Source organism: Rhododendron vialii, chromosome 8a (assembly GCF_030253575.1).
Source record: "Rhododendron vialii isolate Sample 1 chromosome 8a, ASM3025357v1".
NCBI lineage: Eukaryota > Viridiplantae > Streptophyta > Magnoliopsida > Ericales > Ericaceae > Rhododendron > Rhododendron vialii.
This window is the reverse complement of record NC_080564.1, coordinates 5,654,867-5,673,079: the sequence shown is the minus strand read 5'-3', so window position 1 is coordinate 5,673,079 and position 18,213 is coordinate 5,654,867. Positions and strand designations below refer to the sequence as shown.

At 38.9% G+C, this 18,213-nt stretch overlaps 3 protein-coding genes across 4 annotated transcripts; all 3 read right to left on the bottom strand.

The window, feature by feature from the left end:
• Positions 1-2,680: 2,680 nt before the first annotated feature.
• Positions 2,681-3,797, bottom strand: LOC131298897 (metalloendoproteinase 2-MMP-like). The gene has a single exon (XM_058324401.1). The coding sequence runs from the start codon at positions 3,731-3,733 to the stop codon at positions 2,792-2,794; it is 942 nt and encodes a 313-aa protein (XP_058180384.1). The 5' UTR covers positions 3,734-3,797; the 3' UTR covers positions 2,681-2,791.
• A 2,643-nt stretch (positions 3,798-6,440) lies between these two features.
• Positions 6,441-7,704, bottom strand: LOC131298898 (putative RING-H2 finger protein ATL49). Its single transcript, XM_058324402.1, has one exon. The coding sequence runs from the start codon at positions 7,261-7,263 to the stop codon at positions 6,763-6,765; it is 501 nt and encodes a 166-aa protein (XP_058180385.1). The 5' UTR covers positions 7,264-7,704; the 3' UTR covers positions 6,441-6,762.
• Positions 7,705-8,475: 771 nt separating this feature from the next.
• LOC131298896 (homeobox-leucine zipper protein HAT5) lies at positions 8,476-13,040 on the bottom strand. Of its 2 annotated transcripts, none has more exons than XM_058324399.1 (5): positions 12,883-13,040; positions 12,441-12,784; positions 11,392-11,528; positions 10,680-10,919; positions 8,476-9,003 (listed from the first exon to the last, which is right to left on the bottom strand). In XM_058324399.1, the coding sequence occupies exons 2-5, from the start codon at positions 12,523-12,525 to the stop codon at positions 8,638-8,640; spliced, it is 828 nt and encodes a 275-aa protein (XP_058180382.1). In that variant the 5' UTR covers positions 12,526-12,784; positions 12,883-13,040; the 3' UTR covers positions 8,476-8,637. The 2 variants fall into 2 exon arrangements, with proteins under 2 accessions (XP_058180382.1, XP_058180383.1); XM_058324400.1 differs by having other exon boundaries at positions 11,392-11,525.
• Positions 13,041-18,213: the final 5,173 nt, after the last annotated feature.

Here is an 18,213-nt window from a genome sequence, read left to right as displayed (position 1 = left end):
AAGAGTTGAGCTAAATTTGAGCAATGTTGTGTTCAGCTTGTTTGGCTCGATTAGCTCCCTTAATCTCAGTCCCGTGCAAACCTAATTCTAGCATATAGAAATGGATCGTAAGTGTAGGCATTACCCGCTCAATCGAAAGCAGATATTGTGCTCAATTGTCTAGGAGGATTGTTACGGCGTCTTGATGGTAGTGGCCGATATGTGTGGGTAGGAACAAATTAATTTTTGAATTAAGCATAGAAGATGAAGGTACTTTTGAATTAGTCTAGATTCTATACAGTGTAAAGAGGAAACGACAGTTGGAGAGATGTATTTGTGGTTTAAACGAAGTAACTCATTCAAGAAGTTCTAACGGAACTATATAACTGTGGTATTGTATATTTATATATCAAATTGTTCATATCGCGAGACAATCCAGAATACCTTAAAATGGTACATCACGCAATCATGATATAACCAAAATTGAAAGACATATCATGAAGTGTACTAATATTAACATTTTAGTGTCTTCATTGGTAGTTCAATCTCTTCTTGTTGGTATAGGTATCACTATTTTGAGGTGAAAGCACTAGAACTTGGAAAATTCCTAGAGTAGGCAACGGGCAGGCCGGCTGGGGTTAGCCCAACTCCAGCCCATCTAAACCAGCCCAACCAGAGTCCCTGACTCATCTTCGAAGAAGAAACTCAGCCCAGCTACCCAAGGCCCAAGATATTCTGGTTACATGCTTGACAAGTTCAATCAAATATTATTCAATTATTAAGCAAGACCAAAATACTAACGGGCTTGCAGCCCAATGACACTTTCTCATCTTTTTCTACATGAAAAGATGAGGGTTCAATTCACACCAGGAGGCGAGTACTTGGTGTGTAGTTGATGCCCGTTGGGTTTGCCCCGCTCATATGCCGCTTGGCAGTACTCTTTTCTCATCTCTTTAGGAGTAGGCTATACATCTATTGTGCACCTCGGGCTTCAGACTGAGCTTATCGAACAACTCAACAAACCTGTGTGAGCGGTACTGGTTAGTGTACGGAACGAGCTAGATTGACAACCTTGCTTTGAATAGCTCCCTCCTTTTCTAAGCAAGCATTCAAAATAGGGAATCGGTTAGAGTCGTCCAGTCGGAGGGCACTCCGATGCCTACGGCAGACACTAAGAGAGAAAGATAAAGTATATCTTAGGTTTTATAGAGTGAGCGTACTTGCTCTCCAAGTACGTATGTGCTAGTCGCGAGCCCCAAGACGTCACTCGTAACCATTTCCAATAGGCAAAGTCATACATGAAGCTTAATGTGCACATGGTCGAACACGTATGTGCAAAACGTGACACCAGGATGCCACGTGGAACTCAGCTATACACCTAAGCGTCATTAGGGGCGGTCATAAATCCTTTGATCGGGCCATTGGGCTTTCATGTTTGGGTCGCTAAATGGGCTCCAAGGAACGACAAGGCCAAGCGTTTGGCATGTACGAGCCCCAATAGGACGGGCTTTCCATGACATCTGGCCCGCTACCTTGTTGAATTCGGCCCACTACAAAAGGTAAAGTATTTCTGTCCATAATTTTTAAAATCTCTGGACACCAAATTAAACATCTCATTAGTTTTTTAATTTGGTATCATGAAATCAGAAAAATATGCCCTGAGGGACTTTATTGTTTTTTTTCAAAAATTATTCGTCTTTTCGTAGTAGATCAAAAGTATGGAATAGAGAGGGAGTATGAAGCTTGGGTAGGGCGATTGTTCAGAGTCATCCGCACCTGAGTCTATTATCTGGGAAGATTGTCTCCCTGTTTTCAATTGAAAACATCTTTGGGTAATGATTTTCACTCTCGGGTTTTGTAGTTATGCAATGTATTTTTTAAGGGTTACTGAAAGAAAAAAGAGAAAATGATCAGATCTGTATAAGTTTTTTTTTTCTTTTTTCTTTTTTCTTACCTTAATCAGTTGATTTTGGCAAACAGGTAAAAATTGGCGATTGGGGCAGATATCTTAGTTATTTACTGTCTCGGTCAATTTTTACTGGGCTTAACCAATTTTGGATAGGGCAAAGGCTTCTTTGAAGTCAGATTTGAATTGCATGAAGCATTCGCATCTCGGCTGCTATCTTGACAATCAATAGCTAGTTTTTGAGAAAGATTCTTTGTTACTAATAAGAATCTGTCAGGCACATTCGGACCATAAAATTGCTTTCGGGTGGTCGCTATTGCACAGTTTGTCCTCTGCGGTCCAAAAAAGAAGTGTAGAGAAGGCGGATTCTTTTGGTAGGAATTTGAATTTTCCACTCGGCCACACTGTTGTTAATCCACCAATGTAATGCTTTTTCATTGGAGAGAAATTGTTAAGTTCACTATTATCCTCTCCCGCTATTACTTCGATTAGTAGGAACAAACACATATTACGGGGATAGTGAGACTCAGAACAACGAGTTTAGTCGAGATGCGAGCAAGTTAGCCTGACAGTACTCAATAATAAAAAAGAAGAAGGCCGATAAGACCAGGACGTAATATTCTTCGATAACAATTGAGACATCTTAACGCAAATACACAATCGTACTCAGTACATAGAACTTGACTACCGCTTCGTTCGCAACCTCCTTGTCGCACTGAAGTTTGCTGCTCAAGAATTCTTGTTTAGGCAGTTCGTACCATCCATGCATAGAACACAAACAAGAAATACCCCATCTTTATTAATTCCTTTATTTAGAGGATAACTATAATTTATCTACTTCCATATATATATATGGCGTCCATAGATCACCATTTTATTGAAAACATAGCCAATGTATTATTAATTTCACGCCTCAAGGTTGTATAAAGTTTTAATTCCTTGTATATCATCGGCATTCAAACCTTTGGTTGTTGCTGCAGGAATGGAAGGCCACATGACAGCATCTTGGACATCGCTATGTCCAAGTCCAAGAAGGTGCCCAATTTCATGCAAGGCCACAGTCTCCAAATGAAACGAGCCCGCGGTCGGGTCCACGGAAAATGAATGATCTGCGTTGTAGTGAAACCTCCCATTAGTTGGGGCAAAAGCATGGGCTAGGACCCCATTAGCACCATAGAATGGTGCCCCGTCCCCATGGTTACCACGGTAGAACCCAATTTTAAGATCCGCACTCTCGAAGTTTGGACTCTCAGAGAATATAAATTGAGTTTCAGAAGTCCATGTGTTGAATGCTCTGGCCACGGCGGACATGGCATCCAAGTTGGTTCCAGGAGGAAACCCATAAGTGAGCTGGTACTTAGTTGGGGGCCATTTCAAGTTACCGGGAAAGAAAGAGAAATGAGAGACAGTGTGGAGAGTGTTATGGGTGTGATTGGGCTTTTTTTTGCCTGCTCGCATCCAGTTGGTTCCGTTAACAATGTCAGGGACCCCGCATCGAGGGGCAGTCATTTTGGACACCGTTTGGGCATCTAAAATTCCGGTAGTCTTCAGATGATAATTGAGCTGGTATGTTTTGACGGCGGCCTCCAAGGCATCGTCAAAATTGTCGTCGTTGGCATGGGCTTGGTTAGGGGAGTAGTTCAGATAACCAAATGCCTCAAGATATGTCTTGAGTTGTTTGAGGCCTTTTACTGTCTGGCCTTTGTGGCATCCTTCCAAATGCATAATAAAGTCAAAGAATGTTGGGTTTTCAGCCTTGGGTTTCGATGGCCTTGCATGAGAGGGGAGAGGGAAGGCTAATGTGATGAGGAAAATGCATAAGAAAAGTTGGAAAACTTTTGTTGTCATTTTTGGGGTAGAAGGAAACTAAGCTAGTATCTGGCCGAGTACTTGGTGAATTTGTGAATTTGAATCTAATGTATTGGGCCTATTTATAGCCTTCACGAAGAAAATATGGGTGTTGTGTCACGTTGATTAGAGTTGTTCTTTCAAGGAGGTGTACTCTTCAACATATATTTCATTTGAAAGCATCATCGGAAAATGATTTTTTTGCTCCGGTTTTGTGCACATGCTGGACCTAATTTCGTGTTGTACTAAGTAAGTCTCTCTTTCGCTCTTCTCATGGCCGATTCTGTTGTAACATTTGTGTCCATCTAACCTATTACATATTGCTCATTTGTAAGAGAGAAAACTTGGACACTGTTATTTGTAGAAACACATAGGACCTGCTCGGTCATGTGTTCAAAAGCTCGATCGCTTCTCTACCGTGGTGGGCCAGTTTCTCTTGAAATCAAATTCTTGGTTATGAACATGAAATCACTCGATCTGTTTTACAATTCCTTCAAAATTGAAGAATCAATCCTGAGGATTCACATTCTCATTCTCCCTCAAAATTTTCTACCGCACAAGTTGGGTCTTGAATTGAAGAAGTATGGAGGCAATTTTACTTCCCCAAGGAGTTCTCCAGCATCGTAGCTTCAGCTCCGGCAACCTCGGCGACTCAGTTCAGCCCCGGCGACTCATGTGACGCGGTGTCATCCTCAGCAAACTCAGAGAAACAGAATCTTTCCTTCGTATCTTGCTTGACTTCGCAAATGAGATCATTCCAAAACTTTACAGTCCACTAAACTCAACTAACTAACTAACTGAGCTTGACAGAGTTTTAGCTCACTAACTAAACTGAATTAACTACAACACTTAACAGAATACAAACGGTACGAACGAGAATCTAACTAACACACACCTTGCACAATCTTGACAGCAGCTGAGCTATGTCACTTCCCTTACAGTTCGGAGGCAGCCGTGCTCTTCTCGTCTCCGGTCGGATGGTAATAAGTAGGGCTTTGTGGTGGATCGGAGCTAGTTTTTGTATTCTTTTTTTCTGTTAGTTTCTCCCATTGTGGGGTTTATCCCGGCTGGTTTCTCTCAGTCCGGTAACCAGATCCGATGGGTTGCAGTGGTGGGTAAATAAATTAATAGTTTTCAGCTGTTGCGTGTTTGGTTCCTGGTTGTTTGTGCTTCTCGGACTGCTTCCTGCCCACCGTGGCCACGAGGATTCACCGGTTTGGCTGTTTGACAGCTTGCCAGTGTTTTGCTTCTCTTGACCAAAGCCCACTCTGTCAGTGAGGGTTTGCCTCATAGTAGCGTTCTAGGTTTGTGGTTGTGAACCAGTGTATTGGGTCATGAACATGCAGGTGTGGCCCTTCGGGATAGCAGATCCGTGCTTCAAATTTCATATATGCTTATTTTAAGGTTTGTGCTGGGTGTCCTTGTAAGATTTAGGATTTGTGCTTGGTGTCCTTGTAAGATTCTCTACTACCTTTTCTGCGATTGGTTCTTACGCCCCGACATTTCACCGACCTACATTTGCAGTAGGTGCCTGTGTTTAAGTTTTGATAGTTTTGGTTCACTCATTTATTTTGTAATGGATTCTGTAATGTCTTTGGGTTTAGGATATGATATATGGTATTAACCAGTTAAAAAAAAAAAAAAAAAGGGAGTTGAAGGAGAAAAGCGGATCGCTAGAAACACATGGTATAGTCTGTCATCTGCTGACGTTCCATGGTCTAAAGATATTGGACAGTAATTTAGGTGCATTTGTGTTCGGCTGTAGAATCAAATGAGAGGTAGTGATGACAGATGACAAAAGCACAAGTGTTATGAATTGAGCCGTATCCAAACAGGCCTCTATCCTGTGGTCCAAACCAAACAAGCCTCTTTCCCAAGTGGTGGGCGAAAACAGGTGAACTGATGCCACCTTCATCTTTTCTGTTTCTGGAACCTCACTCCTGTCAGCTGCTTCATATCACGTATTCTCGTTTTGGGAAAATCACACATTTGACAAGGCGTCATTAGGAAAGTTAGTGATCACGGTTCCGTAATTTGCTAGAGTTGGTTAAATGGTGTTTTCAGTATAACGAAGACGCGAACAAAATGAATTCTAGAGACGAGGCGAGATATCACTTGTCGAGCCAAACAATCATGATATAACCACAACCTAAACGAAAACCAAAATTGAAATTTGACATATCACATGAAGTGTACTAACATTATTATCTTTTTGGCGTCTTCATTGGTAGTTCAATCTCTACTTGTTGGTATTGGTATCACTATTTTGTGGTGAAAGCACTAGAACTTGGAAAATTCCTAGAGCACGCAACGGCCGGCTGGGGTTAGCCCAACTCTAGCCCATCGAAACAAGCCCAGCCTGAGCCCGTCACTCATCTTCGCTTCGAAGAACCTCGGCCCAACTGCCCAAGGCCCAAGATATTCTGGTTACATGCGCGACAAGTTCAATCCAATATTATCCAATCATTAAGCAGGGCCAAAAAGCCAACAGGCTTGTAGCCCAATGACACTTTCTCACCTCTTCACATAGAAGGTGAGGGTTCGATTCTTGCTAGGAGACGAGTACTTGGTGTGGTGGTTGATGCGTATGATATCACCAGTTGTATCCCAATTGTAAATAAGGTCAACTAACACTAGTTGCTGGAATTTAACCTTTTAAACTGTAACTAGTCACAAGAAGTAATTAATGGTAAAACCGTAAAGCATGTAAAGAAGTCAAATTCAAACGTAGCTGAGTTAAACCCTATTGGTTCTAGTTGTAGCGGGAGTATTGAACAACACATAGCAGAAATCTGGTGTGGTGTAGTGATCGTGAATTTTTTAAAGTAATTTTTGGCGCCAGAGCACCGAAGTGGCCGTAGCGGTCACGTTGCGGCGTTGCTGCCCTGTAGAGAGCAAAACATCGTTTCAAAGCAATACATAGCGGGAACTGGCCGATACAGGTGTTAATTTTCGATAGCACCGGTATAGCAGGGTGTAGTGATGTCAGAGGACAAAAAAACCATACATAGCAGCGGATATTTAGATTCCTAGTTCTGACGCTGCTCAATTCCAACTTCACCAGAGTCACTGAAATGGTCAGCATCCCCTGTTTGGCTGTCCCCAATTTCAGTGGAACGCCCACTTGCAGTCCTAGTTCGACAGACCGGGCAAATGGGTGTTTTCAAAAGCCACAAATCCACACACTGGGCATGAAAACTGTGCTTGCAAAGCGGCAACAATCTGCACTTATCACCCACCTTGAAATTCTCCAGACAAACAGCACAGTCCACTGGACTACTCCCTTCCACTCTTGCTTTGAAATCAAAGCAAGGGAGATTCTCTAGATCACCCTGAGACATGCTTCTGCTTCCGAAACTCCCCCGGTCCATCGCGTTTCTGTTTCCGTTTCCTGATCTTCTGAAGGCCCTCCCAACACCGCAGATATGAATCAATACCAGAGCTCCAATACCCACAAATAATACAATCACGGAAATCATAATAGACATGACCACAACCTGTGTGGCTAAACCCAATCCTACACTGCTCATGAGTACAGATTCTGAGTATTTATATCTTAATTCTCTTTTCTGAATAGCCAAAACCCAGTAACCACTTTGAAAGCTCTTTTGCTTCACCCGAGATTCAGTAGCCGAACGGGAGATTCATTTCTTGGAATTCCATCATTTATGAATGAAATCCATTTCATTTCAGCATGTCAGGAAGCAAATAAGTACCTGGAAAATAGGCGAAAAGAGAGAAAAGATCAACTTACACATGCTTGTCAGTTTTATTAAAGATGATCAATTCTTGAAATAACATAATCAGCTGACAAATGACATTGTTTGTCATGGGTTTAATGGAAAAACTTGATGGTTTTAGTAGGGGGACTTGGGTTAGGTTTAATCTCTGTAATGGAGTGGGTGGGAAAGATCCAAACTTAACGTAGTGACAAGATGTCCTTACATCATTGAAAACTCAAAACTTTACTGTTTATCACTAAATGTAATGGAGTGAAGTAGTAATTAAGTGAGAGGCATCATGTACTTTCATGTATTTGATCGGAATCCAAATCACATTAACTACAACTAACAATGCTAACTCGGCATTGGCCGAGAAAAAAAATTACTACAATTACTGTAGAAATAACTAGGGAAACTCAGTCAAGATATAGCTACTCTTTTTTCCCCACAAAATTAGATGCTTGGTATTGTTTTCCTCAAGAAAAAATATGCATGTGGTTATTGATGTCAGATTAATTTGATTTTTTACAAGAATATTCTTTTTATCGAGCACTAAAAACATAGAAACGGTACAAATCATATTTTAGGCTTGAGTTGATGTCCAATTTGAAAGCACAACAGACCTGCTGTGCCGGAAATATGCTTCCAAAATTCATTTAACCTAGTGCTAAAGTATAATATGAGCATTATGATATTAATCTTGAACACAAATAGTGATTGCTGATTGACTTGACAAGACCATAAACATGATAGAAAGGGTCTCGAACTGTTCTCTGGTCCAATTTTGCATCTTGCACTATTGCTTTTAGTGGGGAGGAAAACAATCTATGAGTCATAACAAACTAAATCCAGCCGGGTCAATTGCGTGAATTGGATTTCTTTGTTGAGACCTATCGACGTCGATCAATGAGGCATAACAAAATTAAATCAACCCGGTCAGCTACATAAATCGGTTTTCTTTGTTAAGTTTTGTCGATGGCAATATAAATGTTATAGCGAATTAGATCACGAAGTAAAACGAGATAAATAGTGGAGTAACCATTTCACATAGATCATAAATTTGTTCCCCTTTTTTAGAGTCCCCATAATTGCATATAATAGACCACATGCAGAACATTGAACCGCTTTAAAACATGATGAAAAACAGGTTTTTACTCAAACTGACTTCTTAATGTATTATAATTAAGACCAGACCCACCACCCCAGTGTCTCCCCCTCCCCATGGTTCTGCCCTTCCGCCGCCGCAAACACATGAGAGAAGTAATTCCGGCCGTTGTCACTGCCGTCATCTTCTTCCGATTGGACCCCGTCTACTGGACCCACGCATCCAGCGGGGTAGGCAGCGTTGAGAAAATACGAGTCGCCACTGTCCACAAGATGTGGACCCTCCTCGATGTCCACCACCGCACTTCCACCACTTCCGGTGCTCAGGCGGTCCTCCGCCTTCACATGGGGCGGCTCTGCCGGGAGTGGCTCTGATTTTGGCCCTGAAATTGGTGGTACCCCGGCCAGGTCTCTAGCTTGCACCTTCTCTGTCAAGAAAACCACCTGTAGTTCTCACCATAGTTAGATTCATACATTACAGGCAATATTACGTCATTAATAAGGCCCCTTAGATTAGGCTCCGTTTGGTTGTCAAAAAAGCCTTTTTTTCCCTGAATCTTTTTCCTCATTAATAAGGCCCCCTTTTTTTCTTAGAAGTTTTATCTTTACCGTTCAATCACTTAGAGGAATCTGAAGAAAATATGAACCTAAATTGATGATAAATGCGGCCAAATAAACCAAAGGAACCAGAATAAGCCCTTCTTACTATTTAGCTAAAAAAACTGAAAAACACGCTTGAAAATTCCACAAAAAAGTAAAACAGCTCATTAGAGAAACAGAGCCTCATAAACTACATTTAAAGGAGGTTATATACCATACCCCATGGTTAATCTTCCAGGACCTTTGCTCCCGCTCTTAATTTTTTGCTCTCGCAAACTTTCGTAGCTTAAGATATTTTTGAAAGACGCTTTAAAGGTCACGCTACTGTTCATGCTCACCCACACGCGTTACGTGACTAACAGTATATTGTGTGGGGCTTTTAGACAATGAAACCTATCTTTATATTCAAGGTGGGGTTTGAGAACAGATTGATAATGTTCCCGGACATGTTCATACGAAAACACGGGTACAGCTGAGCTAATCGACATACGTCTACAGTGTTTGTAGCTAAGGACGAATCTTATAGTTTAAGGACCCACAATAAAGAATGGTCTCGGTTATCTACACAGCCTGGCCAGTTGCTTATGAATCGGGAAATTATGATTGAGTTTGTCTGATTCAAGCCTCAGATCTACCTTTAAAATACAAAATATGTATCAATAAAAAGGTAAAAGCTAAATTAATTGTAAGCTATTCGTAGTTATTAAAGTGCATATGTACATGTAATGAGAAATGCGGCAGACGGTATAAATATCAAAGAGATTATAAATGTAGCAAATATATGTGGATGTTTTAAGTACAAACACCTTGGCTTGATCGATCTTTCTCCGTACCATAATTCTATTTGAAGTCCGTTTAGTTCATTAGGAATTAGTAGTGAGTCAAACCATCGTACCATAATTCTATTTGAAGTCCATTTTAGTTCATTAAGAGTTAGTAGTGAACCAAACCGTTGTACCATAATTCTATTTGAAGTTATATCTCTAGCAAAGTTCAACAAATTAGGATTTGTCCCTTCTCATCTTTTTTTTTTTTTTTTATATTGATGAAACCAGTATTTTTAGAATACCTTAGAAGAGTAGTTGAACTCCTGATACCTAGGTGCACCCCTAATGCCGTCGGGCCAAAAACCCTTTAACCCTTCTCATCTTTATGTTTCTTAATTTCTTCTTTTTCTTTCTTATGTTTCATTTGTCACCCTCCATCTGAACCATATCACTCTTCCATTCAGGCGTCACCACTCCTTAATTAGTCTAGGATGCATATATTAATGACCTGAGCTTGTTGATACCGTAAGGTTGCCCAGTAGTGTCATGTATTAATATTTTTGAAGCCTATTTTTCTTTTCTGACCATAGAATAAATAGTGGCTCCGTCCTCGCATGTAATCACGTCATAATAATACACTCTCGTATTGTCACATTCTATTTTTTCAATAACTTGCACTTATTTGTTTATTAAGAAAAAGGGAAGGGAGGGGGGGAGAACAAGAAGAAGAAGAAGGAGAAGGCATATAGTTACCTCAGCTTTGAGCTTGTCGTTCTCCTTGCGAATGGAATCAAACTCAGACAAGAGGGAATCATAGGCTGACTTGAGGTGATCATAGTCCCTCTCAAGCTGCTTGGTCTTCCACCGCGCACGGCGGTTCTGGAACCACACAGCCACCTGTCTCGGCTGCAGCCCCAACTTGCTTGCCAGCTGGCTCTTCCTCTCCGGCTCCAGCTTGTTCTCTTCCTCAAAGCTCTTCTCCAACAACCGGACCTTTACAAAATTATACCAACCAATCAAAGCTATCATCACATATACATAATATCAAACAAAATAATCCTCCACTCCACTATCGAATCTTTAACTTGTTTTCCCACTTTGTATTTTTTATTCCTTATTGGATGTCAATTTTAACCAAAAAGAGAGGAGAATTTGATGCTTCTAGGATGTGGGTCCGATCGATTCAAAAAAAAAATATTTATCGTGATGAGCACTGCTATCGACACATGAGTCATGTGACTTCGAAATCGTCCTTGAGACCCACATACATGGAAAGGATTGGAGCACTGAGGTGCCAAAATCATTTTCTAAACAGAACATGTGCATTGTGAATATATCAAAAAGAATCAACAAAAAAACAAGAAGAATATATCTGAAGGGAATATGCATATATCTGGTCAAGCTAGAACAAAGTATCAAGTGTCTAATTGCAAAATGGGTGAGTCACTGTCACTGGAATACTGACCTGCTCAGGAGAGAGGCGGCGTTTCTTCTCCGGCGACTGTTCATCGTAATATTCTTCGTCGAGCAATTCATCTGGCGAGCTAAAAAAAGGTCGCCTCTTTAAGGTTTCCTCCATGTTCATCGCCGATCTTGGCCCTGCTAACATATCACAAAACAAAGGACTACTTTTGAGAATTCATTTTTCCTTCCAGAGGAAAAAACACACTCATAACAATAAGTTTGAATCCCAATAGCTCTGAAATTTTCGTCACCAAAATACCTTTGTCATTCTATTTTTAGTCCAAAATTATCTAAACTCTTCCAAAAATAAATTAGACATAGGTTATAAAACAAAAACAAAAACAAAAAAAGTATGCCACAAAATAATTTATACGTGGTATTGGATAATTTTCCCAATATGAACAGTAACCCTGTATAGAATATATGGTTCATTAATTGAGTAATTATTTTTTGGATCAATAAACATGACCGTAGGGGTTTCTACTCGCTGGGGAATTTTTGTGGTATGTTTGGCTTGGAGGTACTCTTGCGAGGTAGCTTCCAAAAACCATAAGGAACAACCTGTCACCCTACTAGGGCATAAATTGAACAATGACACCGCAAACGGTGTTTGCTTCACAAGATCTACAACATGTAACCACAGGCATGTTTCAATCAATTCATTATTACATGAAAGAAAACACAATTATGATTCAATGATTTAACTTCCTTATTAATCTCATACTCCCTGTGTCCCGTATTATTTGATTTCCGTGTTATTTGCTTTATATGAAAAACCGAGTCATTCCGACCCCCAAAAAGAGTGTTCCCGACAATAATTTCGAACTTTGTTGCACCATTCGAAAGTATTACAGTAATTGATATCTTTTGAACGATAATAGAAAATTCAACAATCAATTCAGGGGTAGTGGTTTATTTTTAAACGTCAAAATGACACGAGTTCTTATAGAAAATAAATAAAATGAGACAGAGAGAGAGTAAATAACTCGTTACGGCGTTAACTAAGAGTAAAAATGAAAAGAGGATGAAAGATAAAGAGTATATCATCACCTCGGAAAACGGGATCTCCGTTCCCGAACAACATGACGTTGCCGTGGCACGACGAGGGGTTGAAGAAAAGGCGGCCACAATCCATACTTCTTTATCACCGTCAATTTCAGATCTCCGGCGGCTATCACGTCACGTATATATGTCTACGAAAGTGTATAGAAACAGAACCGAAGACGAGAGCTATGATGATTTATATTTAGATTTTATTTATTAGTTTTGATCTTAGAAAAGCATGAGCTTATGACGGAAGAAACTGGTACTCCACAGCAACCTCGCCGTAGGCTGCAACGGACAGACACAAAACCCCATCACGCCACCACTGAATACCCCGTCCGAGATTCCGCCTGAAAACGAAACAGATTAAGATGTGATTTCTGAGGCCTTGAAACAGTGACTTATAAGTTGTAAAAACGCAAGTAAGGTATCGAAGAGAGTAACGCACCGGCCACCGATGGGTCAGATCCTGGCGACGACGAGCACCGGTGGTTATACACACCTGTGTCTCTCTGTATGCCTGTTGTGGGTGGGTGTTGCGGCTAAAATTGATCGAGGTGGAAGCAGTGCAATTTATAGTAGCGGTTTCACTTGCCAAATTACGTCAACGCCCTCCACTCACTGTTATTTGTAACGCATCTTTTACGTGGATTGAGATCTAAATATACATGAGGTGGTTCACGTCACATGAGGGGACATTACAAAATAACTGTTGCATTGAATTTTTTTTTCACTCAAGAGTATCTTTCAAAACTCTTTTTTAATTTCAAAAATCAATAAAGACTAGTCATATCCTAAGAGCATCTCTAATGGAGATAGATATCAAATCAAAAACGTTACCAAGTTAAAATTGAAGAGCCAGGTAAGTTAAAATTGAAGAGCCAGGTAGGTTAAATGAACTCAAAGAAAAGTACTAGCAAATTTGATACACTATTTTGGTGTAGTTCTTTCATTCTTCAAATTTGGAAAGAAAGAAATTATTATTTTAAAATGCCAACTCACATGGTATGATTTTTATGATTAGTTAATGGATTAATTTATTTGGCAAACTGAGTCCCTTAAAGTCAAAAAGTCATAAAAATTTGGATTTGAATAGTCCTTTGGATGCAATTGTTCCAAATGAGTATTATCACATGTGTCAACAAAGCTAATATGGTAGGGGTATATAAATTTGTTATTTTCCTTGGAGATGTTCTAAGGAAGAGAAATGGGGATGGTGTTGTGCAGTAGTGTGCACAACATCGTACTGCGCACCTCCGAGCCTTTGGATCGTGCATCCGACGCACTACAAGAAAAATGAAAATTAGTGACGAAAAAGTGGCGACGAAATTTAATTTTGTCACTAAATGAGTACATTTGGCGACGAAAAAATAAATTCGTCACTATTTTGATAACTTTCGTGACGAAATAATTTCGTCACCAATTATGCCTGTTTAGCGACGAAAAAAATATTTTCGTCACTAAAGGTATCCATTTGGCGATAAAATACATTTTTCGTCGCCAAAAGCTTAAAAAATGTGACAAAATTATTTTTTGTCGCCAAAGATAATCATTTGGTGACAAAAAATATATTTCGTCGCCAAATGTGAGCTATTTAGTAACGAAATATTTTTTCGTCACCAAATGCTTAAACTTTGGTGACGAAAAATAATTTCGTCACCATTTTAACGCTTTCAGCGACAAAAAATATATTTCGTTGTCAAATGGGTACCTTTCGTGACGAAATTTATGAATTGCGCTTTGTCACTAAATGTATTTCGGACATAACTCTTTACTAAAATCTCCGATTGAGATAATTCAAATTGGGTTTGAACAATAACTCAATTGCCTACGACTTTCATGTTTATCAAAATTGCTAATTTTAATGTTTAAAGGTCCAAAATTACATTCGAAATATATTTTCATTTTAAACATATGTGTTATATATTAGATATTTCAAATATTTACTGAAAAGTGTGTGTAGTGCAGTTAGTTGGAGCTTGCGCGAAAAACTCAAGGGACTCGGGTTCGAAACCCAGCAGGAGCAAGAAAGATGGATTTCTTTTCCCATATGAAAACATCTTTCGCAACGAAAAATTTCGTCACCGATTTCTTATATTAGTGACAAAAAATTTCGTCACCAATGTGATCCTAAGTGAGGAAAAAAATTTCGTCACCAATTATTCACTTTTTGGTGACGAAATATTTCGTCATCAAAAGGCACTATAGGTGACGAAAAATAGATTTCGTCACCAGGTAGGAATCCTCGACAACCTTTAGTCGACAAATTTTTTTTCGTCACCTATATTATTTGTGACGAAAAACATGCAATTTGTGACGATTTTCATTCGTCACCCAATTGAATTTTTCTTGTAGTGACGGCTCGGATCTCATCTCGGCAATGAACGGCTCGATCGTTGGTTGCCGAGATGAGATCTATGCCGTGGGATGCACGATCTGACGGCTCGGAGGTGCGCAGCACAGTGCTATATACCTCACTACACAACACCAACCCGAAGTCCTAAGGGAGAAGGGCTAGTTTTGAGGTTGAAACCTAGGGCATTTCCGCTAAATTAAATAAACTTTTTTTTTTTTTTTTGAACACCTAAATTAAATAAACTAAAACTCATGTTTTCATGCATTTCTAGGTACGTTATTTTCCTCATCTACATCAACTAAAATACTATTTAACGGAAATAATTTGACTATTGACACTAGCCTGTAGTCCAATAATAACAGCGGAAATGTTAATAAATTTCTTACTTGAAATTTAATGTTAAAATTTTTCTTATGAGATTTTTTTTATGTGCTATCAATTCTCGTGGAGCTAGTATAGGAGCAAACTCTTCTTGGCTTCAATTGCTTTTGATTAATGAGAAGGATATGGGGGTGGGAATCGTTGACGGAGTTGGGTGCCAGAGCGATTTATAGTTAGAGCCAAATGCCATAAATAGTAGCCATGCTTCCTGGTCGGAGTGCTGTCCACGCAGTTAAAACTGGACTCTAATTGTTGGCTTAATTCCAATTTAACGGCATTGATTTTTCCTTCGGAATTTTCCTCTATGTTTTCTTTTTTGTTTGATTTGAAACTTGGGGGGTGGGTGTGTGTGGGTGGGGAATGAAAAGGAAGAGAGTTTTAAAAATTCCTGTCCATTAATTGTTAGGTTTCTAGAGAAAATGAAAAGTTAAAAAAGCAAGTTGATCAATTTTTACTTGAATTATTAACCAAACAAGGGAGGCTCAAATATATATTCAATTCTTTAAGGTCATTTTCTCTCTCTCAAATTTATAACTATGTCATTAATATAATTTTTACTCAAATTTATGCATGAATTTGGATTTGTCAGTTAGAGTGCTTCATACCAAATGAAGCTTTGCTCTAATTTGGTTAAATATTTGAGTAAGGGTTGGAGATGCTCTAAATGAAACCCAGCTAGCAAACACATGATATACGTAGATACAAATTAAAAAAAAGTTTTTATTGTATTTATGTTTCTATTTCTATACCTTCCGGCTAATTGATGGTGACATTAGTCTGTCAAATTACTCGAGAGACGTGTAAGTTGGTCTTAACACCCTGAATATTTTAAAAAAAAGTTTATATACCTTACCACCAACAGCACTTACAGGATAACCACCTAGCAATGGGCCCAAAGAATCTTACATTTTCTTTATGGTAGTGGAAGCAAGGGAAATTAAAATACTAATAGCTAGCAGCTAGAGGTCTGATTTAAAAAAAAAAAAAATAGGAAGAAGAAGAAGAACTACATAGGAAATAACCCCTAACAAACCCTAAACCCTAAACGAGTTGAGCTTTTGTCAAACGAGCCAAGTAGATCGTTCACTAAACGAGCCGAAACTCAAGCCCGAATTCGGCTCGTTTATTAAGCGAGCTGAGCTCGTGCTAGTGGTGAGCTGCTCAGTTCGTTTACAGCCCTACCAACAAATAATTAAGAACTTGCATGTTTCTTGGTCGACTGGCTTGCATTTTTACGAAACTAGTTTTAGAAAAATTATGTCAGTGTGGAACTTGTGTGTCTGCCCATCACAATCGTATCCACTGCTACGATTGTAATTAAATATTCTTAGTGAGAATAAATCAAATCTTTTAAGTAGTTTAATTTATTTCCTGTTTGTTGGTCGAGAGTAGACATGTTGTGATCAAGTTAACTATTTCTATTCATTTCATGTTCACTACTGCAATATCACATTACCCCAATCCAATGAACGAAACCTCTGGTTTATGCTACGTTTGGATCATTAATTTTCAAAGGTGGGACTCTCGTACATTTGACGTTTGACAAGGGGTTCAAACTTCACCAACTAAAATTAACAATGCTTACTTTCGCCGGAAAAAAAAAATGTAGAGGTGGGAACAGATTCCAAAAAAAAAGTTGCAAAAAAATTCTCCTATAAAAGCTAGAGGTGTACTGAAGCTTTAGCATGACAAATTACAAGAAAGCTGGTCATAATGCATGCTTCCAAAAATGTGTTCTACATGAATAATTAGACGAACTATTCTATCCATAGAAGTCTACAAGAATACACTTGGATTGCAAGCAGTAGAAGTAGTACTCTTCATGACCTAGCTAGCGTTCTGGAATTTAGAGCATTTGGCGTACCACATATTCATTCCCATTTCTCGTACCGAAACAATTCATATATATTTCAGGTAACATAGATCTGAACATATGATTAGATTTACAAATAGTATCAATTTTCTTAAGCACCTTTAATCATGAGAGAAAAACGAATCGCATGTGCATGTGATCATCAGAATAAGCTAGTAGAGTTGGGCATAGATGCATCGATCTCCTAGTGAAATTCAAGATTTAAATTTTAAAGATGTTCAAACTTTTGTTGAGGAGAGGAAAGAAATTGATATGCAACCAATTTCCATGTGCCATGTGGGCAGCTGTCAAGTAGATTGCACTGTAGGAATATTTATTTTCAACCACTGAAAAATCATGCTTGACAAACAAACAAAATTCAATCCACTTTTATTTACCAAAACAAAACAAGAGCTTGACAAACAAAAAAAAAAAGCTTGACAACCATGTATTGTCACTTCATTTCGCATTATCTTTTCTTTTCTTTATATACAAACCACATCCCGCCATTTTTATCTAGTCCCTATAATCTAGTGGTAGTACTATTTAAATTTTTTTCTTTGAAGAGCAAAAAAGATTTGATTAATCTTTGAAAAAAAACTTAAAAGGATCCTGAACACTAGGCATCACAACGGGGCAAAGAGATAACCAAAAATGACAAACCCGCACGCCGATCTAGTATTTAAATTTTTGGCTGCCATGAAAAACTTGAGACAAGCCTTCGTTCGCTCGGGATTCCAGAATCATACCTCCTCTCTCTTAGTATTGTTTTCAATAAAAAATTTCTACATTTATTATTCACATCTCTCTATCTATCCCTCTCCACTTATTATCCATAAAAACTTCCTCTAAATTAATCTTTACCAAACAACTTCCCGGTTCAAAACAATTTCGAAAATACTGTGGTCATCTAATTAATGACGTTAGTGCATACAATCATATGGCTAAAATTGATGTATCCATCGTGTTTATATATTTTGTACGTATGATCTCCACAACAACTCAAATCGATTTTAAGTTTTCACAAAAAAAATAGTTGACCATATATATACATGGATATATAAAATATACTGACAGTGTAGAGCCCATGAATAATGATAGATTAGGGCTCCCTGCAGCCACTAATTAATGTACTACGGACTCGGCAAGATCTTGTTCGTACTTTCATTGAAGAAATTAGGCTCGTACAT

Coding starts and splice junctions, on each gene's coding strand:
- LOC131298897 (XM_058324401.1), bottom strand. CDS start 3,733: ATGACAACAAAAGTTTTCCAACTTTTCTTATGCATTTTCCTCATCACA.
- LOC131298898 (XM_058324402.1), bottom strand. CDS start 7,263: ATGAGCAGTGTAGGATTGGGTTTAGCCACACAGGTTGTGGTCATGTCT.
- LOC131298896 (XM_058324399.1), bottom strand. CDS start 12,525: ATGGATTGTGGCCGCCTTTTCTTCAACCCCTCGTCGTGCCACGGCAAC. Junction 11,529..12,440: donor CGGAGATCCCGTTTTCCGAG/GTGATGATATAC, acceptor GTGATATGTTAG/CAGGGCCAAGATCGGCGATG. Junction 10,920..11,391: donor GCCGCCTCTCTCCTGAGCAG/GTCAGTATTCCA, acceptor AATTTTGTAAAG/GTCCGGTTGTTGGAGAAGAG.